Below are 27633 nucleotides of genomic sequence, written 5' to 3' on the forward strand. Positions count from 1 at the left end.
TATTAACAGACACATAGAGATAAATGTGTACAAATATACAAATACCACCTGCTGAGTCCGTTTTTCTGTTATTTGTGTACATATGATTTCAGGGATAACCACTTTGTACGAGATAACCAATGAAGAGACTCCTCTCTGGAGGATGTACGAGATGATAACCAATGAAGAGACTCATCTCTGGAGGATGTACGAGATGATAACCAATGAAGAGACTCCTCTCTGGAGGATGAACGAGATAAGCAATGAAGAGACTCCTCTCTGGAGGACCTAGGTATTACCCTAACTCTGTCTTTTACTATGTCTTCCTCTCCTTCTTCTGCTTTTCCCTTTGACTGCTGCCATTGTTTTTAAAGTTATATAGATTTCACATAAAAGAGAAGAGAGTACTTACCTTTGTGAAAGTGGCTTCACCTTACATCAAGATATATGGTAAAATCATTTCAAGGAGACAATTTCTTATTGTCTTAATAAATCTTGTTAATACATGTACATTTTCTGTATCTGCTCATGGGATAAAGGGTTATTAGCTGATTACATCTCTTCTCTCTCTCTCTCTCTCTCTCTCTCTCTCCCCTGTATATGTGTGTGTGTGTGTGTGTGTGTGTGTGTGTGTGTGTGTGGTGTGTGTAAATACATTTGTGCTTATCCACACACTTCCAGTGGTTGTATAGTATACTGGAGGATGTCAAGTAGCCTCAACTCTCCCCACTTCATCATCCGGAGGCAGGGTCTCTCACTGGAGTTGAAGCTTGCTGCTTTTCACTCAGGCTTGCTGTCTCCTGATACCTGCCCATTTCCCTTTCTGTGCTAGTGTTATTGAAGTTAATTGCCAAATCTTATTCTTAACATGGATGTTGCGGCTCTGAGCTTATATGTTCATCTACTTGTACTCCAGCCTCTTTTACCCACTGAACCACCCTCCTCTTCCTCTCAGGTGAGAACTTTTTTTTTTTTAATGAACCAGTCATCTTATACTAAAGTTTGATTTGAAAAGTTGAAATTCTTTTAATAATAATGTACAATTTCATCTGAAGAAATCAACCAAGATAGTGAAACATTTAGTATCTGAATTACTAAAGATTAAATGTCCAGGGTCACTCTCACTTTTCATCACAGAATACTAGTATTCCATTACTGTAGTCAGTTACCTTATGTGTATATGTGTAAATCTTTCACTTCTTTAGGGGCCTTCATATATTAGAGTTTGAAACAAGCTTTTTTTTTCTTTTCTAAATGTGCCTCCGGAATTCGTAGGCTACATATTTATGTCCACCAATTTCCCAGGGTTGTCTTATTTTCAGTGCAAACAAATCACTCCTGTTCTTTCAGAATGATTTTAGAATTGACATATTTGGAGACAAAAATATCCTATTATATTGCAGATGTTTATTGATACTAGGGCATTCATTTTTTATGTGTGTTACTCTATTTTCATTCCCATAATAGATGAACATTTTTCCTTTTAAACAATAGTCTTCTTGACCCTCACATCTAAAAGAAGTCTCCATAGCTAATTGACCCAAGGCATTACATGTTCTCACAACCTTTGCATGTGTTCTAAGCTGTTGTGAACTCTACAGTCCTTTATATGAGAATTTTTCTGCTTGCTGCCTCTTGCCCCAATTTGAAAACAGAATTCTTTTTTTTTTTACAAAGCATAACAGTGAAAAATACAATAATGTGTGAAAAAAATTACAGACATCAATCAAAATTCCCTACACAGACACCACTGCACAGGTGTGCTACAGTGCACACACACACACCACACACACACACACACACACACACACACACACACAAATGATTCAGGGATAACACACACAAATGACAAATGATTCAGGGATAGCACACACACACACACACACACACACACACAAATGATTCAGGGGTAACAGTACAGTTATTAAAACTTACAACTTAAATGCTATGGTAACTAAACCCCTCTCAGTTCTAGGCTATCAAACACATTCTCCTCTTTCTCCTCTCAGAATGATTTAATCTTAGAAGCCATCTGAATCCACACAGCCCCACAACAGAGAAGATTTAGAACTGGGTATCTGACTGACTTCCCGCTTCACGTCCTTTTTTAGTTCACACAACATTTTTGCTTTGCCAGCTACAAAGGTAGGAACTCTAATTTTTCATTGCAGCTGCTTTTTTTTTTTTTTTCTTTTCTTTCTACATCAGGGCGTCTCAACCTCGGGGCTATTTGAATTTTCAAACAATCAGGTAATTATTTGTGTGGGAAGCAATCTCCGAATTATAGACTATTTGACAAGCTCTCTGGTGACTCCACATTATGTTAGCATCCCCCCCCTTCCCCAGTTAAAACAATCAAAATGTTGTCATTAGGGATAGGGGTAGGGAAAATCTTCATAGGGTCTAACCCAGCGACACATAGAATGAAAGCAAACTACAGAAATGCAGAGGCAGAAAAGACGACATTTTTGACCAGGATGCTTTAAGATGTTAGTTCTCCAGGGGACCTTTATGCTTAGATAATTTGGACAGATTACTGTAACAAGAGGTAGAAACGTCAGAACTGGATCCAAGATCTCATTCCGGATCCCTGATCCTTGCTGTCACTCAACTTGGCTTTTCTTTTGGAGGTCTTCTCGTAGTAACTGGAGTTTTTTTTGGATATCAGTCAGCACACCGATTTTCTGCTCCAAAACAGACAAAGACTGCGCAATGCAAAAATCCACATCACCGTTGACTCCCTCAGCCGTTTCTTGGATGGCCTCCCACCACTGGTTGGACCTGCTCCACGAAGCTGCTGGCTCCTTTGTTGATGTGAGTTCATCACTTTCTTTCTCTTCCTCTTTCTCTACAGTAGGTATCTGAATAACTTCATCCCTTTGAAGGGACTTTTCCGAATTCGTTTTGCCGTTTTCTATCATCAGTGGTACCTCATGGCCAGTTGGAGAGCGACAATGATGGTAGGGCCTTGCTTCTAAAGCTAATTCTTTGACTCTGTTGGCGTATCTTAAAGTATTGAGGGTATTCTCACAGGAAGTCATCCCGGGTGAGATTGTAGCGATCATGCACGTATAGGAGTTCTGCCCTATGAAGGAATCCCGGAGCACCTGTGTGAGTTTGCTTGCTCTGAATGGGGTATGAGTCTTGTTCTTACCCAAAGCCCTGATGCACTCTTTCAGGGCTAGCAGACTCTTATTTATCTCAGCCCCTTCCAGCTGCCTCTTCCGGGTGGCTTTGGCAGTATCTGCTCCCCTTTCATTCCCAGCTAAGTCAACGAGGGAAAACTTGCCATGCAGCTTCCCTCCGGCCTTGAGAATGAGCTGGAACACAGCATGGCTCCTGGAGGAGTGGGCGTTGACCGAGGTCTGACCGGAAGTCCGACAGCTGTTCCCGAGCTCCACCAGATTCAGGACTTCCTCCACACAGCTCACCTCCTGCTCCTGCAGCCCCACCACTTGGACTTGCTGATTTCCATCCTCCAGGACTTGGAGCTTCTTCTTCCAGTTCAACAGATCGTACACTTTGCCACCATAGATCTCAAAAAAGGTCCCATAGACTTTGAGTTCCAATTTCTCATAGGTGGGGGTTCTTAGGAGGAGGAAGACATCCTGAGCTACCAGGGCATAAATGCCTTTAGAACAATCTTGGGCCTTTCCTGAAAAGGCTCCGCCCATCGTGTGGGTTTTTCCACTGCCAGTCTGCCCATAGGCAAAGCAAGTGGCCATACCCTTTCGGAAGATGGACTCCACAAGAGGCCGGGCGGTGAACTGGTAAACTAATTCATTGGATGCCGTGTCGTCGAAGGCGTGGTCAAAACAGAAGGTCTGGTTTTCCAAGTAGCGGGTCAGGTCCACCTTTTGTTTAGACTCGTGTACCATGACTACATTGTGCGAGGGAATAGTGATGATATCTAGATCCTTCATGGTGGTCTCTCTCTCATTAAGAGGGCGCTTTCTCACACACACACAGATCCGGTGGTCTTCTGGGGGCTCCAGGCTGGACATCTTGCTGCTGTCTAGACGCCTGCGATACTCCTCGATCATGCGCATAGTCTCTAAGTTCGGATTTCCAGTGTTGATGTCAAGGGCTCGTCTAGCTCGGATCTCTAGCTGCAGTCGGCGGCGCTTCTCTCTCTGCTTCTGCAGCTTTTCAATTTCCCGTAGGCAGGGGGATTTTTTCCGCTTCATCAGACAAGGGTTGCTGGGGATCACCAGCGTTTGGCTGTCCCCTGAGGGTGTTTCGTTTCTGTGTGGGATCATCGCAATCCACTTGGTGGCTGTACGCTGGTCTCCAATGGCAGTAGTGGGTATTACAGACACCGGGCGCAGGGGCCTACGAGACCGTTGGTGTTCAAGAGAGGCCAGAGCTGGATTCAACAGAAGTACAGTCTCCAGCTCGATCTTCTTTCCTTTTTTGACTCCTTTCTCAACCCACTCTACTGTGACCCAGGAGTTTTCTCTGTTGATCTCTGTGACCACAGCCAGGTGAATCCGTTTGTCACTTCGCTGGATCGCCACACAGATGCCAACCTGGAAGTCTGTGAAGTGGGATTTCAGAGGTTTAAGGGGTGAGAGGCGTGGGGCCAGAGGAAGGCAGAACTGGCTGGCCATGGTGAGTGGTGGAGTTACCAGGGCTCGCTTTCTGAGCCTCTTGGCGTTGGCACAACAGGACCGGAGTCCAAGCCAGCCTGAATGTCCGGAGCTCGAGCACTGATGTGTGTTGCTCCCACCTTTGTGAGTCAGGCACCTGGGTATTGGCTGAGGGTCCTTTCGTCACAAAGGGACCAAAGAATGGCGCTGAAGAGATGGGGGCCTGAAGGTGAAGAAGTGTCAGCATCTGTGTTAGGGTAGAGCAGAGGCAGCTGAAACAGATTTTGCCCTGCCAGTGAGCATGGGTGGATCTAAGGAGGGTGTGTGTGTGTGTGTGTGTGTGTGTGTGAGAGAGAGAGAGAGAGAGAGAGAGAGAGAGAGAGAGANGAGAGAGAGAGAGAGAGAGAGAGAGAGACAGAGACAGAGACAGAGACAGAGACAGAGAGACAGAGAGAGACAGAGAGACAGAGAGACAGAGACAGAGAGACAGAGACAGAGAGAGACAGAAAGAGAGACAAGAGAGACAAGAGAGACAAGAGAGACAGAGAGATAGACAGAGACAGTGAGACAGAGAGAGACAGAGGCAGAGAGACAGAGAGAGGGACAGCGAGACTGCAGAGAGACAGACAGGCAGAAACAGACAGAGGCAAGAGAGATGAAGTCTGGAAAAAAAGTCATGGAAGTGTGTTTTTGGTCAGTGTAAACACCATGAAAACTTAGGCTTTGCACATATCCATTCCCCCTTAGAATCTGACATCTGTAGTTTTCAGTTAAACACAGTTATGAAATGCCTTTGAACGCTCTAGGGATCAGTGCAAGCATAAAGGTAAGAATTTTTACAAATCTGGAATTTTAGGAAAAAAATACAAGACACTTTTGAAGAACACTCCAAGAGTGCCACCTTCTTCCATGCTTGTCTAATGCACACGGCATAAAGTTATGCAAGTTTAATGGATTTTCTCATTAAAAAATCAGAACGAGTTAAACAGAGTAGGTCGTTACTGTAGTTTGTTAAGGCAGAACTTTGCTACAGCACCAGAGCTTGCAAACACAAGATGTTTATCACATCCCAAGTGCTTCTGAGAGCTACAAAGCGAATGTTATTGGGATTCCTGTCACTGCAGAGGTTGAGAGAGGTTTAGTAATTACAACAGAAAACCCCATCAGTAATTACACCTCTAGACTCATTATCTTAAAGGAGAGCCTTCCATAATCCATTCTACAGAATTCTGCCTCTGTCTCTGTCTCTGTCTCTGTCTCTCTCTCTTTCTCTCTCTCTGTCTCTCCCCCTCTTCTCTCCCTCCCCTCCCTTTCTCCCTCACTCCCTCTCTTTTCTGTCTGTCTCCTCTGTCTGTCTCTCTCCCTCCCTCCCTCTCTCTCCCTCACCCTCTTTCCTGTCTCCCCTGTGTCTGTCTGCCTGTCTCCCCTCTCTCTCCATCCTTCCCTCTCTTTCCTGCCTTCTCTGTCTCTCTGTCTCTGTTTCTGTCTGTCTGTCTGTCTGTCTGTCTCTCTCTGTGTGTGTGCATGTTTGTGTGTTGAAGCATTTTACAAGTATCTAAGGAGGGTAAGTAGGTTAGAGTTTATAAGAAAACAGTTAAGATCATGTGAGTGGAAAGTACATTTAGTTTTCAGATAATCTATGAAGAGAAGATGACACCCGCTGCCCAGTCCCACTCCATCAGTACACATTGTCCTTTGCATGGTGACTTTGGATGTGTTCATAGTCATAGCTGTGAGAAAACGTTCTGCAGCACAGTGTCCTCAGAACTTTCTCTTGAAACAAGGGTCACCATAGAAATAAATTCTGTTATAAAATAACAGCCTTGTGGTCATTGTCAATGCATTTGGTAAATCTTAGGTCACTTGATAAATTAGTTAAGTGTAAAAAAATGCCAATTTGGGGGGAAGGTTAGCCTTGAATACCAATGGAAAAAGGAGAAAAAAAACTATGTCATTTTATAATTTTTAATGGACCATATTAGCAATAGTTAAACCTATGTATTGAATAAACTATTTTATTGTTATTTCACAGGCCTTGTGTAAATACTGCCATTCTATTTGCTACCTTATATTTTTCTTGCAGTATTTTTGAGATAGAGTCTTAGAATATGTCATGTAGCACACATTAGCCTCAAACTTGGCTATTAAGCTGAGAGTGACCTTGAGGTTGTAATTCTGCCTTCATCCTCGACTGTTGAGATTACAGTTGTGCACTGACACATTAGTTCTTATATTAGTCTGAGTATCCCATCTACAGCTTCACGAGAGCCGGGGAAACACTCTACCAACTGAGACTCAGTCCCAGTCATAATAACCTCCAATGGAGACTTCAAGACCTTTCAAAGCCTCTCCAGGCTCCAAAGGAGATCCCCAACGCGTGGTCACACAGATGGCCCAGGTTTATCTCAGCGTGTTTCAAACAAAATATACAGAAATGAATGTGGGAGAGATTTCTGGTGACTCAGTGACCAGGAGAGGGGATGAGAAGATTAGGTAGTAGGAAGTGTGAGTTTTTAGTGTGCAAAATGTACATATGTTGTCCTGGTTAGGGTTACTATTGGTGTGATGAAAGACCATGACTGAAAGCAAGTTGAAGAGGAAAGGGTTTACTTGACTTAAACTTCTACAACATGGTCCATCATTAAAGGAAGTCAGGGCAGGAATTCAAGCAGGACTGGAACCTAGAGACTGGAGCTTATGTAAACACTATGGAAGGCTTTCCTGCTTATTGATCATTGCTTGCTCAGCCCGATTTCTTATAGAACCCAGAAGTACCAGCCTAGGAATTGTACCACTCACAATGGGCTGGGCCCTGCACTATCAATAATTCAGAAAATGCCCTACTGATGAATTTTCAGGCATTTCCTCAGCTGAGGTGCCTTCCTTTCAGATGACTCTACCCTGTGTCAAGTTGACATAAAACTAGCCAGCGCATAGGTAATATTGTAAAAATAATAATAAATTAAAATCTAGTTTGTGGTGGAAAGGGCCAACCCCTTCTCCCATGCTAACCATATTTAATTCTCTTAGGCTAGTAAGTCTTATACCTAGGCAATAGTGGGCTTTGGCTTTTATGGCAAAAATCAGGGACTGAAGTTATCTTTGTGTTGTTTTGATTTGCTTCTCTCTAGCATGCCAACAAGAATATACTTGTTCCCATTTGTGGGTTTTTTTCTTGGTCCTAGTCTTATATGGTCTCCCTAAAATATATCAGTATTTTCCTTAAATTAACTTTTTATACAGCTATCTAGCTAAAGAGTTGATAGATGGATAAAATAGATCGATCAATCAATCAATTGATCAATTGATCAACCCCAAGTTCTGCATCTGCAGATGCCTAAGAGAACTTCAAATCTCAAAACCCATGGGGGATGAATTTTCCTTCTGAAAATGGTATTTTTGGGGGGAAATGTGTGTGTGTGTGTGTGTGCGCGCGCGCGCGCACGCGCGCGCGCGCGCGCAAGTGAGCGCTGTAGGACAGAGGTGGATGTTAGATGTTTTCTTCAATCACCCCTTACCTTAATTGTTAAGACAAGGTTGTTCACTGGACCCGGAACTTGCAGCTTCAACTAGACTGGTTGCTGATCCCACTCTCTTTCACACAGTGCTTGGGGTTGAAGATATAATGTCATGCTTTGCTTCTATGTAGTTTCTGGGGAACCTGACTCCAGATCCCATGCTTAGATAGTCTTTTTACTCATGGAGTGTTGTCTCCTCATGGACTTTGTGAATATTAATTACATTTTCTTGCTTTTAAAAATCTATTTTCTATCTAAAAGCAGATGCATTCCTTCATCTTCTCCTTCGGTCCCATTAGATTTAGGACTACTCTGTCCTTTGCTAGTAAATAGAATTCTTCTGAACTTGAGACAGAATTTGATGTCTCAAATAAATGTGACCTGGTTTCCCCTAGCAGCTTCATCCAATTAGGAACTCAGGTTATTTTTTCCACTAACAAGGAGTTGTTTGTACATATGTTTATTAGTTCTCCACTTTTAAGCACATTAGCATCTCTCCACCACTCAACAGAAGCAGTACCAATTCTGAAGACACACAAGGTACATTACCATCTGTTTTCCCTGCATTCTTAAGCTTGGCCACCGTTCCTACTTAGTCTAAAGATGAGCTGCTCTAAAGAAATTATCGTTTACCAAGTGGCCCATTGTATTTCAGATAATGGACAGTTGTTTAGGTGGTTCTCCAATTTTGATCATCGGGAATTTCATTTGCAATAAAATTCATCTATGCTGCCCTGAAGTATAAGAACATCCACACAACTCTTCCTACTGAAGTTTATTCTGAGGAATGAGTTTATCTAAGAAGACAATGTGAATCTTGAGTAATGAGATAAAAGCAGCATTTGTCACATTGTGATAACCTAGATAAACAAGATACCAGCTATGGCTCAGGCCCAGACAGTCATTTGGTTGATAGTTTGCGGATTGTAGAGGCCAATCTTTCAACATCACTTCATATATTTGAGAGAATTTAACCAAGTAGTAAGTGCCTAGGAAAACCACTTGCTGACTTTTCCCTTTAAGGAATCCTGACTTCAAACAACTGACCATTTGTGATGGTGATTTTCAACTTGACAATATCTAGAATCGCCTGCTAAAAGGCCTCGGAGGATGCTTTGGTTTTTTTGTTTGTTTGTTTGTTTTTATTAATTAATGTTGGAAGATAACCTCTCAGTCCTTAAAGGAAACATTCCCTAGGCAGGCAACCTGAATTGTCCTTCTCAGCCCTTCTCACTGTCCCTTCTCAGCCCTAATTGACCACTCTTTTGAACTGTGAAATAAAATTAATCCTTCCTCTTAAAGAGGAAGGATTCCTTTAAAAGTTGTTATTGCCAGGAAATTTAATCACAGCAACAAGAAAAGAAACTAAGATACTGCTTCCCCATGTCCTGGCTAAATTAATGCCTCAACAAACAACTGAATGGTAGATTTCCCTCATCCAAATCTCCCTTTTCCAAAAACATAGCATGTATCATGTGTATATATCTACAAGCAAAAGTGGTTTTGGAGAAAAGTAAACAGGAAAAGAGATCAGTAATTTTCACTTATCAATTATGAACATTTTCATTTTGAGGCTTGTCAAAGTTGCTTCCTGAAACAGAATGTGACTTTTACTCTCATTCAATATGTGAACCCCTCAGGATATGTTAAAGTGTGTGCTGTCTAAACAGTGTTTTAACAGACATTGAACAGCTGTTGGGTGTGCGTGATTATGGAAGTCTGGTGTATGGGAATGCAATGTCCAGCAAATTGCCTTCTTCAAAGCAGATCAGTAGACTTCCCAGTATATTTTTTAAGAAGCAGAATGATCATTTTTCAGTTTTAAAATACTCTGTTTTTTTGTTCAATGAGTTCAAAGGTACCTTACTACATTTACCTGATGATAACTGTCTGCAACCTCTATTTCTGTTGCTTATGGACATCCTTGTGGATAGTCATCCTTAAGGTTATCCAAGATGGCAAAGACCCCACACATCAGTGTTTCTTTCACTTTAAGACCATGTATGTATGTTATCCCTCAGCTTTCAGTTTTGTCTAAGCATGTTGAAGAAAAGGCTGAATTTTATTGATATTCTATATATAAGTGGCTTTTGCTTGTATCTCTAGGGAAATCCATAGAAGCCATTCTGGTAGGTACATTTCTGTTTTAACTGTAGTTCTCTAACTTAAGCATCCTCTGTTTGGGCCTTCAGAGTTTTCTTTATTAGACTAAACTTTAATATTTTAAAGACTTTATGTGGAATAAATATTATAAAAGATACTGTCTTAGTTGGGAGATTCCTATTCTGTAATAAAGCATTAGGACCAAATGTAATCTGAGGGGAAAATCATTTATTTAATCTTAGTCTTGAGACTAATTTCCAAAGTAGGATGTGAAAGTATACTTGAATCTAGTTTTCTAAGTTAAAAGAAATAAGATTATTGAACAGTGGCAAGAGATGCTTTACTATTGTTTCTGCTTGCAGAATCTGTACAGTTAAGTTTTTCTGACACTATAGGAATCTTGGATGTTTCAGAGATACATTGACTCAAACTAAAGAGGATCTCATTCCGTTCAGTATTTTTGACAGCCTTTAATAATTGTCTTCTAAATATCAAAATATCAAGCGCTAAGCTAATAGGTAGATTATATAATAGTAAAAAAGAAAAATATATGTTGTACAAAGATAGATGTTTATATAGCGATAGTAAGTTATAGCTAAAAGTCATGTTCCTACACAATGTGCATTAAAAAACAAAATACATAGAATCATGTTATGGTCAGAACATGTTTGTGTAACAGAAGCTGGAGTTAGGATAAATGTCTGTTTTCTAACCTACCTGGGATTCACCACCCTTTGAAAAGGTGTTACAAAGTATGAATTGTCTGGATTCACACAGACCTTCTGACTCAATATCTAGGGGCTAAAACCTTAGAAGTCTATATTAGCAAAAACTTCAGTGGGAGGTTTTGGTCATTGGCAAGCTGGGAAGAATTAGACTGTATTCTATATTAGATTGTGCATTCTATATAGAGATTTTGACTCTATAGTAGCAAGAATAAAAAAGATCTTGGCACAGTTGTGGTCAATGGAATTCCTTTTTTAAGATTTTTAAATGCTTAAAGAACTGCCTGATACACGAAATGAAAGAAAGTGTCATTTTCTGGAGTAGTAGCTCTTTTGCTTTCTGCCAGGTTTGTGGCAAATACAATCTTTGATATTATTATTGAACAAAATGAAGTAGAAATTATATGTTATCTAGACTTCATGCCATTAAAGGAAATTTGTAAGCATAGGACCATATCATTTTCTTATAACTCCTATGGTGCTTTAGAAGAGCGCATGGTAGATATTTTAAAAATGTTTGTTATGTTTAACTGCTGGGTAGCATCCAGTAAGCCTCTAGCATTCTAGAGTGTATATCCTTTTCTTTTTGCTTTTCCTTCTGTTTTTTTGCTCTTGACTGCTTGCTGAGTATACAAAATGGACTGATACCACAACTAAAAACACCCATTATGTATGTCTCAGTAGTATCCACATTGGTAATGTAATAGTCACTATTTATCACGCTCAGAGACTGATATCTGCCTGTCAAAGTAATACAAATTTACTGTTTTCCTTTTTTTTTTTTTTTTTCAAGTAGACTAGAATTTTAGGGAGTAGGGCATCAGGTTACAGGTCAAAGTAACTATTTTATTCAAAGGAAAATAAAGTTTAAGTAGTTGATTGATTTAATAGAGATTACTGGGTATCTATTTTGTATTTTAAGTGCATATATCTACAGGCCGCTCCAATTCTGAAAGTATTTGAAATTGTCGCTAAAGCAAATTACTGTTAGTTAACATGTGATCGACACTTGGACAGCAGAGGTTGGAACCCAGCATGCCTTTTTTGACGGTCTTTTTCTAAGACTTGCCAAAATTTTGTTTAAAATAATCAACTAATTCTTATAATCAAAAGAGAGAAGAAAAAAATTTTTAGTATGCTCTAAATGCATAAATATATGTAGACAACCATCTATGCTATCCTTCATAGGTACACACATCATACAGGTATACAAATCTGTTGTTGACAGTTAAAAATCTGCCAGAAATTCTACAAACACAGATGGAAGACAGTGTATTGGCAGGTGGAGGAAATATAAACACATGGGAAAAAAATTAGTATTAGACCATGGATGCACAAAGTGAGCTTCAGAGCTAAGAAATTGTTTGTGTGATTATTAAGCCTTCCTGAAAACATCAAAATGTTAGTAGATAAGTTTAGGAAGAGTCTGAAGCTATATTGTACAAATGCCCAATTGTGTTAGCTACATTTGGGTCATTGTGACACAAGTGTTTAGTAGCCCCTGTCCAATAACATCTGGACTTGTCTCCCTCATACTGCAGAGAATGGTGTCTCTGGCCCAGGTCACCATAATCATTATACTGAACAAGGAGAGGAGAATTCATCAGTAACCTTGCAGCTTTCCCAGCTTTCAGACCAGTGCAAATAAACCCATGGACAACATCTGTCAGGAAGAGATCAGCGCAAACATTATTTGGGGCATCATGGAAACAGCAGGAATGTCACCAAGGGTGGATTTGTACACTAGACTGATATAAATCACATCCCAGAAGACCTGGCATAATGTAAGGAAAGAAGAGACTGTGGAGTCTGAGCTTGTAAGTAGAGAATGTGGAAACAGTGTATGTTATAGGTTCTGAGTTCCAGTTCAAGGCAATAAATACAAAATTGGCCACAACTACTACTGACACTAAGACCTCCCTAGGCATTTCAGAATAGTGAGAATGGAGAAAAGAGGAATAGATCAGAGCTCACTCCCCTAAAGCCAGGCTCAGCGATCCTTAGACCTTGTACAACATGACCAGAGATAACCAGAAAACCCTTAGAAAGAAGAGGGCAGAAAAATTTAAAAACGCAGTAGATCCATCAGAGAATTTACCTACTGCTAAGTTTGAACAGGGGATAGTAAGACAGTGTTAGTTAACTGTCTCTACTTCTATCAGCTTGTCCAGTTACAGGTACAAATGGAATTCATCAATAGATGAATGAAAGTCACACACTGTGGATCAGTAGAACATTTTGCAATATCTCTGCATCATTGGATTCTTTTTATTCGCTGGAAATGTTTTATTTTATTGGTACTATATTGTATATATGATATAAAATATAGCATTATACATAAATATATATCCTATATTTTAAAGGCTTAAAAGTTGTTTCATTTTGGTCCAAGAATTGTTGAAAGCTTTACTTTTAATTTGTTATAAAGGTTTACTTCATTTTTAGTAGTGACACTCTAATCATTAAATTCTCATTAAAAACATATTTCTGTGAGTTGATAGATGTGTGTTGGTTGTGTTGTTTGTAGAGGGCCTTGTTTTCTTGGTGTCTTTCACTTTCTCTGGCTCTTAAAATCTTTCCACTTTCTCTTCTATGAGGTTCCCTGAGCCTGCAAAGGAGGAATTTGATGGAGATGCCCCATTTAAGGCTGAGTGTTCAAAGGCTCTCACGCACTGCATATTGTCTGTCTGTGGATCTCTGCATGCATTTGTCCTCAGTTACTAATGCTGGAAATGCCTCTGATGATGGCAGAGCAGGGCACTGTCATATGAGTGTCGAAAGATGCCCTTAGGTGTCATTTTTATGGATGTGTTTCTTTAGCAGAACTATAGTATTTGGTTTTCTTCTAGGTACTTGACCTATGTCGTCTCAGGTGTTTGCCCACTTGAGAAACTCATGTACTGGGCCTTGAAACCAATCAGATATTGATTGGTTACTCCTATAACCTTGACTACTATCACACTAACACATCTTATAGACAAGCCCCCTTGCCCCGTTCATAGAAAAATTTGATGTTTATCTTTCTCCTTTGGTAGCATGCAGATCACCTTCCCTTACCATGAATATTAATCCATGGTTGTCAAGTATCTGCATAGACATTAGCTCACCTTCTCCATAGTCAATGAGTTATGTGTTGTCTTTAGCAATAGGGCCTTACAGACAATTTGTGAAAGCAACCAATAGACTTGACAATAGCTTGCATTGTTTGGGGATTCCTGTGGGAGCTCTTTTGGACAACAACGGACCATATTCCTTCCTCCCAGCCCCTTCTTCCAACTCTATCCATGTTTGTCTTTTTTCCAGGTACCTGGCCTATCTAGTTTCACCTGTTCCATTCAACCTCATTGTCGACCCGTAAGTCTTTATTTTCCTTTCTTCAGGCTCTCTACCATCCTATCTTCCAGTCCTTTATTCTATAAGTAACTTATAAATGTATATGCATTGGAGTTTATATATCAAAGACTTAGCACCTAACATTCACATGTAAGCAAATACATACTATATTTGCTTTCTGAGGTCTGGCTAGCCTCATTCAAGATGATTTTTTTCTACATTTATCCATTTATCCTTAATTTCATGATTTCATTTTTAACAGCTGAGTAATTTTCTATTGTGTAAATGAACCATATTTTCTTTATTCTTAATATGTTGGGAATTTCTACGATATTTTTAATTTCTGGCTATTATGAATAGGGCATCAATGAACATGGTTAATCAAGCATCTCTGTGAAAGGATGTAGAGTTCTTTGGTTATATGTATAATATATACATGTGTGTGTGTGTGTGTGTGTGTGTGTGTGTGTGTGTGTGTGTATGTGTGTTTGCAGTATAGCTGGATCTTGCAGTAGATCTGTTCCTAGCATACTAATTTCCACAATAGCTGTACAAGTTTGTACTCTAAAACACAATGTATGAGTATACTCCTTACTCCACATCTTTACCAGCATAAGCTGTTACTTATTTTATTATTTGGCCATTCTAATTGGTGTAAGATGAAATCCTAATGGGATTTGCATTTCCTCGATGACTAAGGACATTAAATATTTAAGTGCTTCTCAGCCATTTTGTTTCCTCTTTCGATAATTCTGATTAGGTCTCTACCCAAATTTTAATTGGGTTATTATTTTTCTTGATGCCCATTATTTCAGTTCTTTATATAATTTAGATATTTGCTGTTTCTGGACTGAGAGTTGGGAAAAAAACTTTCCTATTTTGTAGGCTGTCATGTTGTCTGAATGATGGTCTCCTTTGCTATGAAGAAGCTTTTCAATTTCATGAGGTCCCATTTAGTAATTGTTGTTAGTGTCTGTGCTAAAGGTTCTCTGTTTTAAAAGTCATACTCTGGGCCGATGAGTTTAAAAATACTGCCCACATCCTTTTATATCAGATTCAGTAGATTTGGCCTTCTTTGATCCATTTCTAGTTGAGTTTTCTATGGATCTGTTTGCAGATCTCTACACATAGCCATTTATTTGGACAAGCACCATTAGTTGAAGATGTTTTTATTGTTCCAGTGTAATTCTTGCATTGGGTATTCACATATGTCTTTTGATAATAATTTGCCTATTTATCATATATTCTGTTTATGCTGTGTCTAATGCAAGCCACAGATTTTTATTATGAATAACCTGAGATCTTTGCAAAAACAACAGTTTACTGAAATTCCATTTCCTCGTCCATGTATTGGACAAATTCTCTAAATATTTCTCTGCCTCAAAAGAGAACCCTAATCTGAAAACAGGTAATATTCCAATTGTTATATAACTATATCAAATTCAAATAGGTTCTTGGAAGTATAAAATGTTCTTGCTTAATTATGGTAGTGAAATTCTAAAAAACAAACAAAACTCTTGTTGAAGAAGAATGCATTGTATAGACTCTTGGGAAGATGGCTCAGTTACCATAATGCTTGTTATCTAAGTATGAGAATTTGAGTTTTTATGCCAAGTCCCTATGTAAAGAGCCTGGTATGATTATCTTTGCTATAATCCTAGACCTGTAGAGGCAGTAAGAGGAGGATCCCTGGAGTTTATTAGTCAGTAGTCTTGCTAAATTTTTGAGTTTAAGCTTCAGTGAGAGATCTTATCTTAAAAAATAAAGTAAGAACATATTGAGAAAGACTTTGATGTTGGCTACCACTCTTCATACACATTTACATGTATATGCTTGAGCCAGCATACATACAGAAATGTGCACACACGACATGCACACATGCATCCATCCATACTCATAAGAAGACACAGATTTAATAGGTCATTAGACATGATCTCATGGTCCTGTGGAAAACCATAGTTTGTGCTGGCTGTGGATTTGAATAAGTGTATTGAGTTTCTTTATATTTATTTCTTTAATCTGAACAAAACCTCATAGGTTTTAGCTTCCACCCAAATTGACTGAGAGTAGGAATATGCCATTGTGCAAAACCTACTTCTTCTCATAGCTTGTTTTCATTTATCTATTTTATCTATCATTTTATGTGGTATGATCAAACCTATTAGGAAAACCTAAAAGCTGATTCAGAAAATACTTCTAAAAGTACTAGATTTCATAACAATGAACATTTATGTTCTCGTGATCAGACCACTTGAGCATGCGGCTCAGAGAATGGCATGAAGTTGTCACAGATTTTGTAATAGTAATGATTCATTTGTGATGGACTTGCATTCCACTTTACCAGCCATTAAACATAATTTTACAGAAAGGGCCCATCTCAAGTTGGACCCGAAGAAGCACCCTCTTTTATCAGATTCTATTCTGAGTTGCAATTACCAGTGTCATTAATTAAATAGATACATTTTACCAAACCAATAAAAACTACCCATTAAAGTGATTTAACAAAAAATTGAAAGTACTAAATTATCCATTTGAGTCTTTAATGAGGCATAATCTTTTTTTATTAATTTTATATATATGAAAAATTAAATATTACTATTAAAAAACCTATATGCAACATCACTGCTGCTAAAGCAGCATCATGCTAGGAGTCTGTACATTGAGGTAGCACTTCGATCTTAGCTTTGATTTAAGAGCTAATAGCACTAAAGTAGTCTAGTTTATTGGGTAATAATGATTTCTGCTATTGACAGAGTATTTCCATATCTCATATCATTTTGATTCTCTAAAATCCTGTTAAAGTGAGTAGAGTTGGCATTTTTTGGCACACCTTAACCAGTAGAAAGATGGACTCAGATAAAACCCTTCATAAATGATCATTTCTGAAAATAACAATTTATAATAAGAGTGCTCATAATTTTTCGTTCTTATGTAGTGTGGCATATATATATATATATATATATATATATATATATATATATATATATATATATATATATATATATATATATAACACATAGAGATACTTATATATGCATATAAGCAATACAAGAATCCTTATTAAAAATAATTATTGGATAAGTCATTATCTATCTCATTATTAAGCGTTTTGCTTTACATATGGTACATAAACATTGGTAGTAGCTTATGTTTCTCATATTGTGTTGAGGGTAGTCTGTGAACACAAAGATTTAATTGGAAAAATCTGTCTGATAGAATCAATTCTGTAAAGTCAATAAAAATAAACCATATGTTCAAAATGAAAAGAAAATGATGACTATTCAAGGCTGATAAAATGTGAATTTCCTGACTACTGTCTTCAAATTACTCTCTATGAACAAGTTTCCTAAGATTTGTGTATAGATGTGTCTATTCTTTGTGTCTACTCTGTGTTTATAATTTCTGATTGGATTGGAATATTTGAAAAATAATGACTTTTATTATTGTGTATGTTCACAGATAATTCTTGCTATTCTTCCAGGTGGTATCATGGAACTTTAGGACATGGAAAGACTATAATTCACAGTATCCTTGCTTTTATCTACTTCTGAATGTTTCTCAGATAAACAACCAATAAATCAACCAATTTTTTTTTGTTCAAGACATTAAACAAAAGTGTTCTGCTAAAGTATTTGAACTGAAAAACGACATTCATCAAACATTTTTTTTTTTTTTTTTTTTTTTTTTGGATACTTACAGCATACCAGATCTGTACTAGGCATATCATTAATGTTGTGCTTTTACAAGACCTATGTATTATTTTTTCAAAAAAAAAATATCTGAAAAATATAAAAGGCACTGTAGGTATATTTTTAAATACTAGGTTTGCTTTTTCTTCTGAGGAAAATATGGAAACGTACAAAAGGACAATGACCAGATCTGCTACTTTGGAGATGAGATTTAAATTTAAGAGCTCTATTGTAAAATCATTTTTTCTTAGCCTGGGAGATCTCAATTTAAATGCATATCTTTATTGGATGAAATATTGAATGAGGAAACTAGAATCAGGGTGTACATGACCATAGCATCAGAATGGAGGGAGGGAGGGAGGGAGGGAGAGAGAGAGAGAGAGAGAGAGAGAGAGAGAGAGATCTCCTACAATGGCTCTAATGTAAAAGATGCGTTTTTATCTTTGAGACACTACTGCTTTTCCTTCTCTGCATCCATCTTCTCACTCACACCTAGGTCTTCCCTCCCACTGATCTCCCATTTGGCTCTGAATCAGCACAGAGAGAGAGAGAGAGAGAGAGAGAGAGAGAGAGAGAGAGAGAGAGAGAGAGAGAGAAGTGGACATGATTTCCCAGCCCTAACCAATAGCTCTTTGCAATTGATACCTTTTCTCCAAGGAATGTCACTTCTGTTCCTGTGACTCTGTTCTTAGGCCTGAGAGCATCTTCTATACCTGTTGAGAATATTGTTCAATGATGTAAAATATGTATGCTGGGTGTTTTCTTATGCTGGGTGTTTTCTGCACTATATAAAACAGTCATGCAATGAAATGGCTGACCTCTTTCCATCGTTGTCTCCTATCACAAAGGTGCTGCTCGAAAAATATTTGTGGGTGGCAAATGAATAAATGCACACTGAAACTGATAATAAGCACCGTTTAGGGAGCCTCCATCATCTGCCGGTGACATTCTTACTGTTGTCCCTGTAGTTTGTCTGCCTGGCTCTCTCTGCCTTTGACTCTCACTTGTGACTCTCTTCGTGATAAAGCAGACTTCTTAGGTGTCAAATTATCACATTAGTATTCTAAAATGCCATGGGTAATTAATGATTTTCTTCTGGTAAATCACTTTGTGTGTACATATATATGCAGATATAAATATACAAATTTAAAATTTCCATAAATTTTTATATATTGTTTATGTGCACATATATTAGTTGAATTCATTTAGTTTTTTTTTAAAAAAAACTATAACTCATTATTACGTCCATAATAACTGATGAAAAGATTGAAGTTCCTTGAAGATGATTTTTGGAGGGCAAAATTGGAGAACGATTTTGGATTCTCTGAGGTTTCTTATTGTTTTGTTTTTCTTCCTTATCCCTAGAAAAAAAAGGGTGGCTGGGATTTAAGCTTACTTGAAAGCGTGTCCTTATTTTTGCTAGCATAGCACTCCCAGTTTACACTCTAAACTGTTGTTATGGAAGAAGATTGTCCATGAACATGAATGTACAATAATAGAATAATATACCTTGGAATATGAAATATCAACACAGGATGTTATTTTCCTGGGATCGCGTATCTGTTCACACTGACAACAACTGCCATTTTTAATGTGAAAAAATTAAAGTTAATCTATAATGCAAATCTAGGCCATTTGCATCAGGATGGATAGCTCTGAGATGGGATCTGACCTCCAACACCTTTGGCATGATCATCCTCGTGTAACCTTTATGAGTCCTGCGGTTTCCACCTCTGCCGGCTTGCAGCAGGCATATTTTTATGAGACTCCTCAGCAGAATACAGGATTCTGAGTAAAACTGAGGAAAACACAACATATCCATGTGTACTGCTGCAAATATATTCTTTAACTGGAAATCTACTCTGCTTGAAAAGGAAAATTACCCTTCTCATTGAGTTCAGACAGCTCTCCTTCTGGAGCTGGAGGTGTGACACCATGTGCAGCAGAGTTCGGGACTGTTTTCACTTGGATTCTGATCTTTCTCCCATCTGAATTTGTAAACAAAACCTTTCTGTCTGAGCCCGAAAATACTTACTGAGCATCTCGCCAGGAGAGACTGATTCTTCCAAAGTGCTGAGTAAAGTTGGCCAGATTCAAGAACGTTTTGGACCGAAAGTGGCAACTAGGTGCCAGAAACACAAAGAACATACACATTCCCTCTGATTACACTCATTTGTGCATAAAATATGGATTGTGTGGCTGTGAACCAAAGCTGTGCAGAGAAAGTGGCACAGCTTCTGTGGCATTTGAAGTGAGAACCTAGTTGCTCACTTTGTGGTGCCTAAGGTTTTACTCCCAGAATATCTCTTCCCATTTAGAATCTTGTAACCTTTGTGCTTCCCCAAAAAAGATTAATTAATTAATTAATTTAAAAAATAAAATAAAATAAAAGAAGCACGTTGAAACCATTCTGAATCACAACCAGTGACTCCTGCCTGGGCCTCACCATAGTCCCACATCTTCAATTAGATTTCAGGAACTGGTTAGCCCCACACCATGTTTAAAATGTAGATTAGTTTTAATTTAGATCTACTAAAATGTTTTCCCTGATAATGAAAATGTTCCTTGGGAAACACTATGGAGACATTTGAAAAAAAAAAAAAACAGTTTATTTTAGCAAAAATAAAATAAAATATAAATATTAATTAAAAGTCACAATTCACATTTGGACATGCTGTTTACATTTATTAGTGATTGGTTAATAATTTGAATTGAGTCAAAAACATGTGAGCATCTGCTTTGATAGTATCTGTTGACCCAAGGGTATGGAATTGCATTCATTTGAAGCAGGGTAGACTATTTCATGCTTTGAGAAGAGGAAAATGAGGTACAAAGAAATTAAGCTGCATAGTGTTAGGTCCACCTGGGCCACACCCAGCCGAAGTGAGTTACACCTGTTCTCCTGACCTCTATTCTGTGGCCCAACATCCTGCTTCTCTGAGGAGGCCTTCAGGGGCCCCAGGAACATACAGCTTAGACCCCCTCTTGCATTAGTCCCTTGCTAATGCCAGTCAGGTCCACCTGGGGCACACACAGCTGAGGTGAGCAGCTTTCTGTTCCATTGTCAGGCTTTGCCTGACTCTTCAAGGAGTCTTGCTGGCATCAGGAACATCCTGCCAACAGCAGGAGCAACCAGATGGCCAAAGAACATCATAAGGACACAGTCCACAAGACCGAGGGCAATATGAAACTACTAGATCCCATCTATCCTGCTATAGCAAGCTCCAGATATCCTAACACAGGAGAAGAACAAGAAAATGACCATAAATCCAATCTTATAAGATGATAGAGACATTTATAAAGCAAATGAAAATCCTATGAAGAAATACAAGGAAATATAATTAAACAGGTGAAGGAAAATTGAAAACTATCCAAGGACTGAAAATGGAGAGAGAAGTTATAAAGAAAACACAAACTGACAGAATCCTAGAGATGGAACACCTAGGGAAAAGAACATGAACGACAGATGCAAGATATATCAACAGAATATAAGAGATGAAAGAGAGACTCTTAGGTGTAGAAGATACAATTGAAGAAATTGATAATTCAGTCAAAGAAAATGCTAAATCTGAAAAGTTCAGGACATAAAACATACAAGAAATTTGGTACCCTATTAAAGGACTAAACCTGAGAATCATAGGAATGGAAAAAGAAGATTCCCAGGTACAAGGCACAGAAAATATTTTCAACAAAATCATAGAAGAAAATCTCAACCTGAAGAAAGATATGCCTATAAACATACAAGAGGGTTACAGAATACCAAATAGAGTGTACTGAAAAAGGAAGTTCTCCTGCCATATAATAATCAGAACACTAAATGTATAGAATGAAGAATATTAAAAACTGCCAGGGAAAAAGGCAAAGTAATATATAAAGGCAGACCAATCAGAATTACACAGAAATTCTCAGCAGAGATTCTAAAAGCTAGAAGGGCCAAGGCAGATGTCTTGGAGACTCTAAGAGACAACAGATGTCAATCAAGACTCAGCAAAACTTTCAATCACCATGTATGGAGAAAACGAGGTATTCCATGAAAAAATTTAAACAATATATGTCCACAAATCTAGCAGTACAGAAGATACTAGAAGTCAAACTCCAACCCAAGGAAGCTAAGTATGTGCAATAAATCAGACACAGGAAATAAATAATTACACACCAACAAACCAAAGGAAGGGAAGCATGCACACGCACACAGACACACACAGACACACACAGAGACACACACACACTACCACCACGAACATTAAAATATCAGAAATGAACAATTGCCATTTCTACCTTTCAACATCCCTGGAATCAATTCCTCAGTAAAAAGACAGAGGCTCACCGAGTAGATGTGAAAACAGGATCCTTCATTCTGCTTCATACAAGAAACACACTTCAGAAACAAATATATATATACCACCTCAGAATAAAGGATTGAAAAAGTTTTTTCAAGCAAACAGATCCAAGAATCAAGCTGGAGTAGCCATTCTAATATTTAATAAAAGAGATTTTCAACCAAATCCAATCAAGCGTGATGGGAAAGGCCATTTAATACTCATCAAAGGAAAATCCAACAAGAAGATGTCTCAATTCTGAACATCTCTGCCCCAAATACAAGAGCACCCACATGCGTAAAAGGGATCTTAAAGTCTAAATCACACATTGCATTCCACACATTAGTAGTAGGCGACTGCAAAACCTCACTCTCATCAAGACAGAAACTAAACACAGGGATAATAGAATCTACAGAGGTTATGAGTCTGATGGGCCTAACATACCTATAGAACATTTCACCCAAACACACACACACACACACACACACACACACACACACACACACACACACTACCTTCATCTCAGCATCCTATAGGACCATTTTAAAATTGACCATAGAGTCAGTCACAGACCAAACCTCAACAAATATAGCAAAATTGAAATAATACCTTGTATCTTATCAGACCACCATGAACTAAAGCAGGACTTTAGCCACATGAACAACAAAAAGCCTACAAGCTAATGGAAACTGAAAATATCTTTACTGAATGACTACTGGGTCAGTGTAGAAATAATAAAAGAAATTAAAGACTTTCTAGAATTCAATGAAAATGAAGGCACAACATACATAAACTTATGTGACATAATGGAAGTTGTGCCAAGGGGAACGTTCATAGCATTAAGTGCCTTCATGAAAAAATTGAGGAGATCTCATACAAGCAATTTAAAAGCACACCTGAAAGCTCTAGAATGAAAAGAAGCAAACACGTCCTATACAAACACGTCCTATTTCCTAGACTGCAGGAAATAAATTCAGGGTTAAAATTAATATATATTAGAGACAAAGAGAACAATTGCAAAGAACCAATGAAACCAACTGGTTCTTTTAGAAACTAGTTCTTTTAGAAAAATCAACAAGATAGAGAAAACCCTTAGTGAAACTAACTAAAAGGCAGCAAGGCAGTATCAAAATTAACAAAATCAGAACTTAAAAGCGAGGTGTAATAACACACTGAATAAATACAAAGAATCACTGGATCTTACTTCAAAAGCCTGTACTCTACAAAATTAGAAAATCTAAATGAAATGAATGATTTTCTAGGCAGGGTACCAGTTACCAACTTAAATCAAGACCAGGTAAATAACTTAGATACTCCTATAACCCCTAAGGAAATAGAAGCAGTCATTAAAAGTCTCCCACTAAACAAAAACAAAAACTAAAAAACAGAGGACCAGGTGGTTTTCATGCCAAATTCTACTACACCTTCAAAGAAGAGCTTTTACTAATACCAATTCTCCTCAAACTACTCCACAAAATAGAAATAGGAAGAAGATAGCCAAACTCATTTTATGAAGTTACAGTCAACCTGATACCTAAACAATACAAACATTCAACAAGAAATAACTTAGACCAATTTCTCTTATGAAAACTGATGCAAAAAGTAGTCCATAAAACACTTGCAAACAGAATCCAAGAACATATCAAAAACATCATCCAGAATAATCAAGTAGGCTTCATCCTAAGGATGCATTGATGGTCCAAAGTAATCTACCACATGAGGAAATTGAAAATAAAACAACAAATAATTATCATATGAGATGCTACAAAAGCCTGTGACAAAGTCCAACACTGTTTAATGTTAAAGTCTTTGAGGGATCAAGGGTACAACACACATGCCTAAACATCATCAAGGCAATGCATAGCAAGTCAATTTGCAACATCAAATGAAATGAAAAGAAACTTAAAGCAATTCCACTAAAATCAGTGGCATGTCGTGATTGCCCACTCTTTCCCTATATAGTAAACATAGTGCTTAATGTTCTAGCTAGTGCAATAAAACAACTAAAAGAAATCAAGGGGAAATAAATTGGAAAATAAAATATCACATGTTTTGTTTTGAAATCATAGTACACATAAGTGACCCCCAAAATTCTACCAATGAATACCTGTAGCTGACAAACATCTTAGGCAAAGTGGATATATAGAAAATCAACTTAAAAAAAATCAGTAGTCTTCCTGTATACGAATGATAAATGGGCTGAAAAAGAAATTTGGGAACCAACATTATTCACAACAGCCACAAATAATATGAAATATCTTGGTGTAACTCTAATCAAACAAGTGAAACGCCTATCTGAAAAGAACTCTCTTTTCTCTCAAATCTCTGAGGGAAGAATTTGAGGAAGAATAAGACGATGGAAAGATGCCCCACGCTCATGACTTTGTAAGATTAACTTAGTAAGATTTGCCTGAAGCCTAAGAAGAAAGATCACACCAAAGTGTGGATGCTGCAGCACTACTCAGTAGTGGGAAGAGAATGATTTCTGGGAAGCAGAGGGAGAGAGGGATCTAGGAGGGAGAGAGGACGGGGAGGGGAAAAGGGGGGCCAGGAATTTGAAAGTGGGAGTGAAGCAGTGGGGGAGGGGAAACTGGGGGTAGCCATGAGAAAGACCCAGATGCCAAGGACCCAAGAGGTTCCCAGGTCCCAACAGGGAAGACTTTAGCCAAAATACCTAAGAAAGGAGAGCTAGAACCTACAGAGACCATGTCCAGTGGATAGGTACAGCCCCCAGTTTAGGGATGGGAACATCCATCCACCTCAAAAATATTAATCCAGAATTCATCCTGTCAAAATGAAATGCAGGGACAAAGAGTCGAGCAGAAACTGAAGGAAAGGCCATCCAAAGACTGCCCCAGCTAGGGATCCATCCCATCTGCTGACACCACACCTAGACACTATTGCTGATGCCAAGAATTGCTTACTGACAGGATTCCAGTAGAGCTGTCCACTGAGAGGCTCTGCCAGATTTGGACCAATAAAGATGTGGGAGTTCACAGCCAAACCTTGGATAAAGCACGGGAACCCCCATGGGTACGTTAGGGCAAGGACTGTAAGAGCTGAAGGGGTTTGCAACCTCATAGGAAGAACAACAATATCAACAAACCACACCCCCACCCCCAAGCTCCCAGGGACTAAACCACTAACCAAAGAGTACACAGGGGGTATCCATGGCTCCAGCTGGATATGTAGCAAAGAAAAACAGAAACTTTCCAAGTACCAAGGAGATCTATAATTCAAGGCAATTCTCATCAAAATTCTAACACAATTCATTACAGGCTTGAAAGAGCAATTCTCAGGTCAGTTAAAACTACCATGTACAATGAAAGAACTTTTAGAGATATCACCATCCCTGATTTCAAGCTACACTACACAGCAGTAGCAATGAAAACAAATCATGGCTCTGGCAGAAAAACAGGTTGGTCAAAGGAATTAAAATCAAAGGCAAATAATTAAACCCACACACCTATGGACACCTGATTTTTGACAAAGATGCCAAAAGCATGCAATGGAAAAAAGAAAGCATGTTCAACAAACAGTGCTGATGTAAGTGTGTATCTGCATGTGCAGGAATGGAAAGAGTCCCATATTTATCACCCTGCATAAAACTTAAGTCCAAGTGGATCAAAGACCTCAATGTAAAACCAAATACACTAAATCAAATAGAACAGAAAGGAGGGAACAGTCTTGAAATCATTGGTGTGGGAGACAGACTACTAATCAGAACACCAATAGCTCAGGCACTCAGATCAACAATTAAAGAATCTGAAAAACTTCTGCAAGCTAGGGACACCTTCAATAGGACAAAACAGGCATCCTGCAGAATGGAAAAGATCTGTATAAACTCTACATGCAACCGTAGAATAATATCCCAGATATATAAAGAACTCAAGAAAGTAGAAACCAACAAACTAAATAAGCACAGAACTAAACAGAGACCTCTCAACAGAGGACAGTAATGAGCAAGCAGCACTTAAAGAAAGGTTCAGCATCCTTAGTCATCAGGGAAATGCAAATGAAAACAACTCCGAGATTCCATCTTACACCCAACAGAAGGGCCGAGATCAAAAACTCAAAGAACAAGAGAAACACCCTTCCACTGCTTGTGGGAGTACAAACTTGTACAACCACTTTGGAAAGTAATTTTGTAATACATCAGAAAAATGGGACTAGTTTTACCCCAAGACTCAGCTATACCATTCCTAAGCATATCTAAAAGATGTCCCAAATGTACCACAAGAACATGTGTTCAACTGTGTTCATAGCAACTTTATCAGAAAGATGGGGATAATTTTACCCCATCACTCAGCTATACCACTCATAGGCATATCCAAAAGATGCCCCAATGTACCACAAGGACACATGTTCAACTGTGTTCATAGCAGCTTTATTCATAATAGCCAGAAGCTGTAAACAATCTAGATGTCCCTCAACAACTGAAGAATGCATAAAGAAAATGTAGTCCACCTACACAATGGAATACTACCCAGAAATTAAAACAAAAGACAAGGAAATATTCAGGCAATTGGGTGGGACTAGAAAAGATCACTCTAATTGATGTAGCTGGACTCAAAAAGACACATATGGTATGTACTCACTTATAAGTGGACATTAGCCATAAAGTACAGGATAAAGCTGCTACAATCCACAGACTCAAAGAAACTAAGTAACAAGGAGGCCCAACAGAGCATGCATGAATCTCACTCAGAAGGGGAAACGAAATTGTCATAGGAGGTGGATGGAGGAAGGGAACTAACTGGGTAGGAGTTCACTTGCAATTTCATTTTCTTCATGACTCCTAAAATAGGTTGCCTATTTATGAGACTCTCAAATGGCACTGGTGTTTTGAACATGCAGTTGCTGCTCACTTAAGAAAATAAAATGGCATTCATGAGGCACACTGTTTCTTTCCATAGAGGAAATAAAATTGTAGTTGTTCATTTATCAAAGAAGCTTCTTTACCAGGGAACATTGTTCCTGGTTAAATGAGTCCACTGGCTATGTAGACTGCCTGTGAGGCCATTCAAGGAGCTATTTGTTGGGAGCATTTGAGCACATCTCATTTGAGTTAAGTCCTTGCTGTTGTGTAAGGGCAGAGTTTTTGACACTGTATTATTTCTTAAGGGAAATACTGTGAAATTAGTAATACTTCCTCTTTCAAGGGTACATAGTTTTGTTTTCACAAGACTTTACTACTGTACCCTCATGTTGAGATGAACAGCTATTGACCTTACCATGGGGCATACGCTTAGGATTCAGGCAAAGTACCTGAAAGTACAGTAACGATCCACTCCAAAGCAGCTCCTCTTGATGGTATGTGTATGTGTCCGGTGTAAAGAAATGTCTCATCCCTCCCCTCCCCTCCCCTCCCCTCCCCT

The 27633-nt window shown here is 38.5% G+C and overlaps 1 protein-coding gene across 1 annotated transcript; it reads right to left on the bottom strand.

The window, feature by feature from the left end:
- Positions 1 to 2449: 2449 nt before the first annotated feature.
- On the bottom strand, positions 2450 to 4740 carry Kif2b (kinesin family member 2B). The gene has a single exon (XM_021213589.1). It carries the CDS (start codon positions 4587 to 4589, stop codon positions 2583 to 2585), a length of 2007 nt encoding a protein of 668 aa, XP_021069248.1. The 5' UTR covers positions 4590 to 4740; the 3' UTR covers positions 2450 to 2582.
- Positions 4741 to 27633: the final 22893 nt, after the last annotated feature.

This window comes from Mus pahari, chromosome 14 (genome assembly GCF_900095145.1).
Source record: "Mus pahari chromosome 14, PAHARI_EIJ_v1.1, whole genome shotgun sequence".
Classification (NCBI taxonomy): Eukaryota; Metazoa; Chordata; class Mammalia; order Rodentia; family Muridae; genus Mus; species Mus pahari.

Excerpts from the sequence above, each read along its gene's own strand:
- Kif2b (XM_021213589.1), bottom strand. The coding sequence starts at position 4,589 with ATGGCCAGCCAGTTCTGCCTTCCTCTGGCCCCACGCCTCTCACCCCTT.